This window comes from Colius striatus, chromosome 1, assembly GCF_028858725.1.
Source record: "Colius striatus isolate bColStr4 chromosome 1, bColStr4.1.hap1, whole genome shotgun sequence".
Lineage (NCBI taxonomy): Eukaryota > Metazoa > Chordata > Aves > Coliiformes > Coliidae > Colius > Colius striatus.
Window position 1 is genome coordinate 134,410,808 of NC_084759.1, and position 10,985 is coordinate 134,421,792.

The 10,985-nt window shown below is 39.9% G+C and overlaps 1 protein-coding gene across 4 annotated transcripts in view; it reads right to left on the bottom strand.

Moving 5' to 3' along the window:
• BMAL2 (basic helix-loop-helix ARNT like 2) overlaps positions 1 to 7,639 on the bottom strand; it is a 37,397-nt gene extending 29,758 nt beyond the window's left edge. For all 4 annotated transcript variants that reach the window (XR_009819803.1, XR_009819804.1, XM_062008564.1 and 1 more), the window contains exon 1: positions 7,414 to 7,639. Coding sequence is in view for 2 of the 4 variants with exons in the window: in XM_062008564.1 (XP_061864548.1) it covers positions 7,414 to 7,474 (61 nt within the window). In the remaining 2 variants the exon portion in view is untranslated. The remainder of the gene's footprint in view (positions 1 to 7,413) is intronic.
• Between the last annotated feature and the right edge of the window lie 3,346 nt (positions 7,640 to 10,985).

Genomic DNA, 10,985 nt, shown 5'->3' on the forward strand with positions numbered 1-10,985 from the left:
CCACCCAGACGAAGTTTATGTAAAGAAGCAGAACTGTTTCAGCTATCATTTGGCTTCCTTTGCCAGTGAGGAAAGTATCCTATGTGATGCATCTAGAAACAATACACAATTAACTCCATGGAGGGACAGATGAGGGACCGACAGAGATCAACTGAGAAAGTAAGCATCTCCAACTTTTAGTAGGAGGCAAAACCCAAGACAAGTACTTTCAAAATCCATTAGGAAGAAAAAAAGGATGCTTTGTTGAGAGTTTGCCCTTTTTTTTTTAGCATCTGTGCTCTCTGTAAATGATAGGTAAAAATATGTAAAAAGAACGATACACAGTGTACGGTTTTTTCCTCTTAAATGTAAGCACATATTACACCAGAAAAATTACCTTCTACGTTCTCATTTTCTGTTGGAATATGACTCTGGAGACTTAAATGAAAACAGGCTAATGCTTGAACAGCTTGCCTCGTCTTCCACTAATCCTCTCTACTAAGTCAGACTACACAGAGGCAGCCCCTGTTTTATTTTAGAAAGCTCTTTAACTCATTAAGTCACACAGGAAGTTTCAAAAAAAGAGGTGGAAACTCAAAGAATCAATAAATACTTGACAAATAAGTAAAAGCCTTTGGGCATCAAGAACAGAGAAAAAAATGGGTTACTTCAAACACAGAACATATTCAAGTTATGGATGGTAAAAAGTATTAAAAGAAATGACAGAGTGCTACAAGGGCACAAATGATAGATATTTGAAATATTTTTATGATTAAATCATCACTTCATCATAGTCTCATTTTATATTTCTACTATGAATCCATTCAATTATAAAACAAACAAAAAACACCCAACGATTCCGAAGGAATCACTTAGGAATCACTTTAATTCACTTAGGTCATAGCAGTCTATTATTACTAGATTAGGTTCTTGAAATATAATCATACTTCATGAATATTCTTGAAAGAGTACTTAGTAAACAGAGACCTACATATATTAAAGGCAGGAATGCCTTTGGCACAACAGATCCTTTCGTCCAGGAACAAAGCAGGACAGAACAAGACCCACTGACCTAAATACTCTTTTGCACACAGATGGCCAGCCTGCTTTCTAAACCACTTCCCTTTAAAGATACAAAATGAAATGCATCATTTAGAGCTTTTCCAATTTATCCTTCGTAGTATAAAAAGTAACTACTTTTTCCTCACACTCAAGCAATGAATTCTGAATACTGTACTTTCCTCCTATGCATTTCCTAACAACACTCTTTTCTCTTTTTCTTAACTAAGGAAAAGAAAATTCAGACTGTCAGCAACAACAACCTATTAAGAACTTCTACACTACAACTTTTAGGTGATAAACTGAATCCCAAATACTATCACTCTGACAAACTAAATGCCACATTAAATGGCAATAAGTTACGTGGTTGATCAAAGACAAAAATACAAGGTGAAGAATCTGTATTGATCCCTGACATGTACAGCATGCAGTATATATGCTTTATTCATAATCTTTAAGCCACAAAATCAAACTCAAGAAAACAAAAAACACCACAAAAGAAAGCAAATAAAGACATAAATTTAAACCTTCAGAACTACCAAACTTAGTAAAAAAGTAATTGCTTGGAATTTGATAGACGAGCAAATCTTTTCAATACCTACTACTTACTCCACAAGAAGCAGACAGTAACAGTTCATAAAGCTAAGTCAGCTTTGAGAAGTCAGTAAGAACGCTTTAAAATAACCTCTTAGGGCTTTATAATAGCTGCCATTATGATACTAGGCGATTACAAGGTGCTTGCCCTCTCCCTGAAGAGTGTCTTAACCTCACATAGTCTGTGACGACAGATTTCTTTACTCTGTCTATACTGCTTTAGGACAGCCGGATAAAAGACTTAAAAATCTTTGGGTTCACAAAGAGAATGAGCTAGAAAGCACCCCAATAACTAGGGTGTGCTTCTTGTCATGACAGGAAAAAGCTGGATTTTTACCTTTCTTCTGTTCATCTGGCTGAATTACTCATATTTTCAATTGCTGTGAACATATTCATACCATTAACATCAAAACAACCCTGAGGACACTAGAAAAAAACTAAATGTTTCCCAATTTCATAACACTCTTGCTTCATAAAAAATATTACCCAGAGAGACCATTCTTTATTAAAAGTTTATTGTCCTGAAAAACAAAACCACCAGTCATTTCTTAAACTACTACAAACAGTTTCATTCAACTAGAGATAATTTTGTTTTACTACCCCAAAGACTGACACTAGTCTGGTCTGCAAGTCAAATAAAATTCCAACTAGGAAATCACACTTTTTTTTTTTTCTTTTCCTTATTACTGTTTTTTTAAAAATTTTGCTAATGTCCTGTCATACTGATAAGTGAATTTTAATGTTAAGTGAATAGTTCCTCCAACACACATGCCTATTTATATCTATGTTTGGTTCTGAGTATTAAGCATATATGCTTATCTATATTAAAAATTTAAAATATTTTAAAGGTATGTTATGCATATCAGAACAGATGAAAGTAATAAAGAAAACCCCACTGTAATATCTAAACATTACAAACACTCAGAAATAAAAACCCTATTATTTTCACACTACCCTTAGTATATCACATCAGCATACAAGACCATACTCTACTGAACTCCCACCTTTACCCTGTTTTTCTAGAAGAAAAAAGAAAATTACAGGCCCCATGAGGGTTAGCAAGGAAATTAACAACTGCAAATGTAACGACTGTTTAAGGGTGGGATATCAAATAAAGATATACAAAATCATTTATATTCTTATATTCACCAAACATTCTGCACAAATCACATGCAATGCATTTAGAAACAAGGTTTGGGAGACTCCAGTTTTTGCAGTTACTGACAATAATATTTTCTAAATGCATGTCACATTTCTGAGCTGTTTTCTCTACTAATGGTTCTAAGGTTTTCACACAATCTACAAGAAAAGGCTTATGGCCAAACTCCATCACTCATAAAGGTGACATACACCTGAACAAATAAAGATGTCCACATCCAAACTAGCCATTCTAGTCACTTTTGGAGGGAAGGACATTTCTATGGTGATTCATCTCAAACTAAAATAGATTCCTACAGTTGGTTAGATGAAATACAACATTTATAGGGTGATTCATCCCAATCTAAAATAGATTCCTACAGTTGGATAGATGAAATACAGTCCATGCATGCCTAGTTCTATTCAGTAATTATACAAAGACAAAAGTAACCAGCTCAGACTTGGGTATCTACTCTGTAGACATCTAAAACTAAATGAGATGAATCCCATACAAGGTGGCTATAGAACTATCACGTAATTCTTAAAATATATTTTAACAGTCACAGTCAGCATCTGTTTGTGTCACATGGAATAAGTTTAAGCCCAAGAGAGTCATTCAAATTATTGCCTTAATTATGTGCTACCACCTCATAACCCATTCACCCCACTATGAAAGGTTAGCTTTTTTGAGGTTTATGCCTCATAGGCTTTCCTAAAATATTATTTCAGTACTGCAATATTGTTTTGACTTTTTAGAATTCTCAAAATCACACAAAATATACACATGCACTCCAAAAATAAGCATAAAAATACAAGTCATGTAAGCATTAATAAATTAATTTAAAAGCTGTCAACTCGCTCTCATTTAGTCGGTTTAAAAAAAGAACATCTAATCCATCTACTGGGATATTACAGGAAAATATACTTGAAATAAAATGTCAATGAATAAGTATATTTATAAAACTTATAGGTGGCACTCTTTGTAGTCTATGAATAAATGTACACATCAGACTTGGAGAAACATGGCAGCTCTGCACAACCTTTCCAAGAAGGCAGCACTTTGATTTCAGCTCTCCAGTATGAAACACTTTCTGGCAGAAGGAAAGAGAAGAAAGAAGCTGCTTTCAGTTGAAATTTCTAAGACCACAGATTCCACAGGCTATTAAAATGTCTATTTTCCAAGTATATGTTCCTGGCAAGCACAAACACCTTTAGCTAGAAATGCAAGGTTTGACAGGTTTAAAAAAGTCAAAATTACATTAGAAGTGATTGTAGTTCAAGTGGCACAAAAGGGTTCTTTAGTCTCTATAGATGGGTTATTAAAATTGAAACTCACTCACACAAGCACTCATCACGGCATAACAGCAACAGGTCAGTCAAGAGAAGCAGCTGCTGCAGAAGCCCCCATTTCTAATTTATAAGTAGTTCAGGGAGCTTACACTAAATCACGTTTAGTCTGGTTCACTGGGCCAAAAATCCTTACAGTGCTGTTTAGAACAAGTCACTGGTTCTGTCTCTTATGGTTGGAGATGGTGTATGTTTGGTATGTGTCCGGAATAGCACTAGCCTTGCTACAAAAACAAAATAATTCTAGTTTAGTTTGTTCTGGAAGGAATCCAGTTCATTTATACCAAAACTGCTCTGAAGTTGATGAGATTCAACTCAAACTTCAGTGTCTTGCTCTGAACCAAGACACTAAAGTGCACACAACCTCCAAGTACTTCCTTGATTTCAGGGTCTCAGTCTAAAGTCCTTAAGAGTGCAGTCATAGGAAAAAAGCAGAGACACGTACACACACACAAACCTAGACAAACAAGCAACCTAAATTTCCTAAACTGAGGTGCTACTCAAGACATCAAGCTAGATTTTAAAATTTTATCACAACTGAAATACTAATTTTACTTTTTTTAACGTGTAAGATGTCTCTGATTATCTAAGCAATTAGCTATATTCGTATTTATCCATGTAGCACACACAAAGAATAGCTCTTCAGTCAAACAACTTCAAAAACTGTCATGTAAATGGCGTTATTTTACTGGAGTTCTTTTTCTAAAATTAGTTTTATCAATATTTACTACAAATTTCTATCAGAGAATGAGAAAACTATACCTATATCCTGTATACATACAGTACTGTATGAGGAAGAATGTTAAATGTGCTATGTATCCCTTTAGAGATCTTGCAGACCTGACCACCTATAACACAAAGAACTGCGTTTTCTAAACAGAGGCAAGAGCTGTATTAAATATTCTATTTATTTATTTATTTTAGAGCTTTAAAATAGGCCATGAAAAGCATGCTCAGAGTATTTACAGCAAGTCTGGCATCTAGATCATAGCTCACACTATCTCTCACTGAAATTTGAGGCAACAATTTTCATTGGAGTTAAATTATGAAAACAGTGGAGAAATGTACTGTCTAAAACAGTGGGGAGTTTCTTCCCCTCAAATTTTATAAGAATGTATAATGCAAGAGCAAGATACAGAGACGTCAGTAATGAAACCATCTTCTGAACAACACTGTGCAGAGAATAACCTCTTGCAGGTTAACCTAAGAATACTGGATTTGTTTTTTATGTCACAAAATTCTGAAAGGAAAAATTATAATATCCCAAATTACAGAAATTTAAATAAAACATTAATATAGTCAATTGATTTATTTCCTGCACCTATTTTTACTTATTTATTTTCAGAGAAGTACTCAAGAATCACATTTTACCGATTAAGTAACATACTCGCTTAACAGATGTCAGATGTGAAATATTTGGCCAAATCGACTAGTTATTAAAACACATGACTCTAACTAGCTAATGAAAAGATACTACACAAGACCTTGAAAGGCTATCCTGCTTTCTGAGTCAGTTTCAGGCTCAAACCAGGTCACTGGTAGAAACTGAGTCTTGTATATCATAGCTCATTATTGAAAAATAAAAAAACCCCAAACTTCTCCAATCATAAAGGAATGGAAGATAGCTGCTTCCTTATAAGTTTTTGATTCATATTATTATAAAACACTGATCCCTGACAAATCAGTTGCAGAACTTCCACAGTTTTAGCATGCACTTCAGTCCAAACAGAGAATTTTCAGCAGAATATTCACCACCATTCACTTCTCACAATTGCCCACCATATTATTTCTTCTTACAATCAATCTAATTCTTAGTCGGTGTGAACTGTCCAACTGAGAATTTTACATAATGTGCCAGTACATCAGCAGTAACATGTACACTCAAGTGAAAAAAAAAAAAAAAAAAAAAAGGAGTTAACCTTAAGCCTAACCCTCCCCAAACCTAACTCCTATATCAGTCACAAGTCTAGGTATAAACACAGGTAACAAAACCAGGGAGAGGAGTTTCTTTCACAATAAAGCATGAAAGTCTACAGTTCATTACTTTCCCAAATTTATTTGTAAACAAAAATGTTCCTGTATCTTGAGTTTTCCTTTTTTTGATTATTTCCTTTCCTTACAGTATGAGCATAGTATAGAAACAATAAATCTATGTTTTAAGCACCATTTAACAAATTGCAAAAATTCTAAGAAATCCCACAAAAAACAAATAAACCAAATCAATTTGTTTTAAAATACTACATTACTTGCCTCAAAAGTATAGCTGTTTTTAAACAATCAAGCAGCAGAGACAGAAAAATGACAGTTATTCCAGTCAAGCAGGATACCTGTATACATTGAAACACACATAATCCACTAGATGTTTAGAAAATAACAAATTATTAAACCTAGAAGAATCGGTGCTAACTAAACAGTACTGCAATGATGACTTAGGAGAGACTCGTTCACTTCTGTGTTTCAAAATTCCATCCTTCTCTCTCTCTCATTTCAAAGCAGCAGGAGCACGAATGACTGCCGGTGGTTTACAACTAGCCTTGTTTGAGTACCAGAAACTTATGATTAAAAACAAGGAAGGAACATCAAACCTTCATCACCATACAAGCATGGGCATGAAGGCACAAGCACAGAAGCCAAAAACAACATATCTAAAATACTATGTTTACCTATGAAAAAAGCCCAATCATACTAGCATATTAGGACACATGAAACAGCTAAGTGCAGATCAGAAACAGTAAAGGACACACTGAGTTAAGAAAACAAGATCATTTTCTGTCCACATCAGTATGGTGACACATCTGTATCAGTAACGAATGGAAGCACGAACGAACATGATACTCGGGATTTCTCTGTATGCGCACAATATAACGCCTCTGCATCCACTCCTCTGTACCTTTACTGAACTTGAGTAGGACAAAGGAGTTAGGATAGGTCCCGGTCATACTTTGAGCGTGGGGACAACACCGTGAACTAACCCTCCCTTCCCCTGAGCGATACTGGGAACACGACCCGACCCAAGTGCCCTCCGAGAAAGGCTATATCTAACGGGCGGCCACGCAAAGCCTGGAGACACGCAAGCCTGCCCCTGTACCACGGGTATCAGCCTCACAACAGCCACACGGGGCTCGCTCGTGCCACATCACGGAGGCGGACGGACGGATGAACGGACAGACACACCCTACTCCATAAGCACCCACCACCACACTCCCCAACACCACCACCCCGCGCCAGTGACACGCACCACCCACAGCCCACGGCCGCCTGCCAACGATTGCGCCCCAAAGCCGCCCCTGCCCCCACCTTCAGTGGTCCGCCGGTCCTCCTCAGGCCCCTCAGCGCTTCCCGCTCCTGCCTCGGCCATGGTGGGCGTCCCGTGCCCTACTCCACAGCGCTCCCGGCACCGGCGGCATGCAGGAGGTGAACTAAGTTAAGGAGAAACAACCTGCCGGCCCGGGGGAGGACTCACGGCCGCCCCGCCAGCCTCCCACCTCCCTGGTGCCGCCTCAGCAGCGCCGCCATCCCCCTTGCCCGGCCTGCACGGCGCGACACTTCTCGCGAGACGTCGGGCCGCACGGGAGCAGGCAGCGGCTGGTGGTCGGGGAAGGCGACACGGTGCTTTTGTCTCCACCGTTGGCTTTCACGCAGTTTCCGCAGAGGAGGGCTGGAAGTGAGGAGCAGCGGGAGGCTGGTGCTACCCGCACAGCTCCCATCTAGAGCTCTGAGACACACGAGGATAGTCGTGGCAGTTGGACAGGCCACGCCACGCCACACCACACCAGCCGTGGTGAATATATGGTGGAAGTGCCCCTGCTGCCTTCTGGCATATTGGGCCAGGGTAGCCATGGGCTGGTCTTTGCAATACAGAGGGAAGTTCCCCAAATTGCATTGCTTTGGCTTGTATACCTGTTGTACTTTCAGAGTGCTGTGCAGAGGACACCTTGTCAGAGGAAGAATCAGGATCTTAGAATAGTTTTGTTTGGGAGTGGTGTCTTTGGATCACCTGGATCAGTGTGTGGTCAGAGCAGGGTAGAGACCAGTAGCATGTGTCAAGAAATATAGCATAAAAGTATGGATAACTTCTATCAGTATGTCAAACTGTGTTAGTAGACCTGTGTTACAATAGATGTTGAGGTTGTAGCTCTTTGCCAATACCAAGAATGTACTTTTGAAGTGAGTCTACCCATCGTGTGCTTTAGTTCATATCCTGGAGTAGCCGTGGTTTGTGTGAAGTGTATTCCTTTTGCACAAAGACATCAAGATTAAGCCCTTAAAAGTGTATGTGCTGCAGCTGATAACAGGCATTCACTCCATGAGACCCCACTAGATCTAGTCTGAAATGAAACCTCTACAACATGTACAATGCAGGCATCAGGACCTCAGCAGTACCTCTTCTCCTTAACAACCTCTCACAAGAGTCACAGAATGGTAGGGATTGGAAGGGACCTTTAGAGATCATCTACTCTAACTCTCCTGCTAAAACAGGTCCACCTAGATCAGGTCACACAAGGAACATAACCAGGTAGCTCTTGAAAATCTCCAGAGGAGACTCCACACCCTCCCAGGGCAGCTTGTGCCAGGGCTCCCACACCCTCACAGTGAAACAGTTTTTCCTTCTGTATAAATGGAGCTTTTTATGTTCCAGCTTCTCTCCATTGCCTCTTGTCCTGTCTCTGGATATAACAAAAAAAAGTGATTCCCCAGACTCCTGATATCCACCATTTATATACTTGTAAATATTAATGACATACCCCCACAGTCTCCTCCAGGATAAACAGCCCAAGTTCCTGCAGCCTTTCCTCATAAGAAAGTTGCTCCAGTCCCCTGATAATCTTACTGTCCTACTTTGCTGTAGTGATTTTGTCTGGGCCTGCTTTTTGGGTAGTGAGGGGAACTACAGGGGTGGCTTCTTTAAACAAAGAGCTGCCAGAAGCTTCCCCTGTAGCTGACAGGGCCAATGCCAGCCAGTTCTGAGATGGACCCCGTATCTGACCCAGGCCTGGCCAATTAGTGGCTGAGGTAACATCTCTGTGAATAACATATTTGAGAAGGAGAGAAAGTTGTTGCGCAGTTGCTAAACTGCAGCAGCAACAGGGAGGGAAAATGTGAAAACATCTCCACAGATACCAAGAAGGAGGGGAGGATGGTGCTTATTGCCCTGAAAGAAAGACTCCCCTGTTACCTGTGGTGAGGACCGTGGTGAGGCAGCTGTCCTCCTGCAGTCCATGGAGGATCATGGGGGAATCAGAGATCCACCTGCAGCCTGTGGAGGACCCCACACCACAGCAAGTGGGTGCCTGAAGGAGGCTGTGACTCCATGGGAAGCTCACCCTTGAGCAAGTTCCTGGCAGGACCTGGGAGTCTGTGGGAAGAGAGGAGCCCACGTCAAAGCTGGTTTGCTATCAGGACTTGTGATCCCGTGAGGGACTCACACAGGAGCAGTCAGTGCCTGAAGGACTGTTCTCCCGGTGAATGACCCACATTGGGACAGGGTGTGAGGAGCTGCCCCCATGGAAGGCCCCATGCTGGAGCAGTTTGTAAAGAACTGTAGCCCATGAGAAGGACCCGCACTGGAGAAGTTCGTGAGGGGCTGTCTCCTGTGGGAGGGACCCCATACTGTAGCAATGGGAGGTGTGAGGAGGCCTCCCCTGAGAAGAAGCAGTGGCAGAGTCCATCTGTAATGAACTGATCACAACTCCCATCCCTCATCTCCTGTGCTGCTGGGGAGGAAGGGAGTCCCAGAAGAGAGAGGGGTGAGGGGAGGTGTTTTAAGATTCAGTTTTATTGTCATCTCCCTGCTCTTTTTGTTCCTTTAATAAATAAACCTTTTTCTCCCTAAGTTGAGTCTGTTTTGCTCATGACTGTAATTGCTGAGAGATCTCTCTGTCCTTAACTCACAAACCACTCGATATATTTCTCTCTCTCTCCTGTCCAGTTTAGGAGGTGGAGTTATATTATGACTTGGTGGACACCTGGCTAAACCACCACTTTTGCTTACTTGTACTGTCTTCATGGGCAGCACATGAGCCTGCTTCTGTCTTTTGAAGTCAAATATGAAGGAACTTAGATGTACAGTGCAGCTGGTATCTTAAGGCTGGCTCTAAATCATCAGTGACCTGTGTGAAAGAAGCTACTTCTGCAGGTGCATTGTTCAGCGGGCTTTCAGAGCATATGGCAGTTATTAGTAATGGTGTGTCCTTTGGAACTTAGAAAAGTGGGTGTAATATTTTGCAAAGTACATCTTACATTCTTCTGTCATCTGTTCTAGGGGTTAATATCTAAGCAGATAAAATTTATATATTTGAACTGCAGATAAGTGATTGTTTTCTTGGATCTGGTGGCATGATAAAATTGCTCCTAATATAAAAAGAAAAACGTCCTTTGTTAAAAGTGAAAAAGGAAGTGGGACTAAATATACAAAAAAGATCCATGTGGTTTTGATAAAAGCAATAGTTTTATTTACATAAGTGTTTTCATCGTTGACTGCATTATGCTGAGGGGAAGTATATGTATGTGAATGCCCACTTATATGACCAGGTCAAAGGATGTTGCAAGCATGCAAAGGGTTAAGCCAAACCTATAGGTAATAAAATTGCTCTTGCAAAAATAAATTGCTTGAAAGAGCTTTCTGAAAGGCTATTTTCTTCAAGAGGATAGTCACATGCATCTGGAACAATGCATCTGGAGCTGTAGAAACAGTGCAAAAAAACCCCATTGTAGTAGTGTTTATAAGCACCTCACCACTGGTGGTAAGATTGCAGGTGGTTATGGTTATTTATAAAATTACAAGAGACTGTTTACTGTTCTTAAAAAAAGAAAGCTTTTTTTCTTCCTGCCTTCAAAATAAAGAAAATTTTGGAGTCCTTCTAAATATT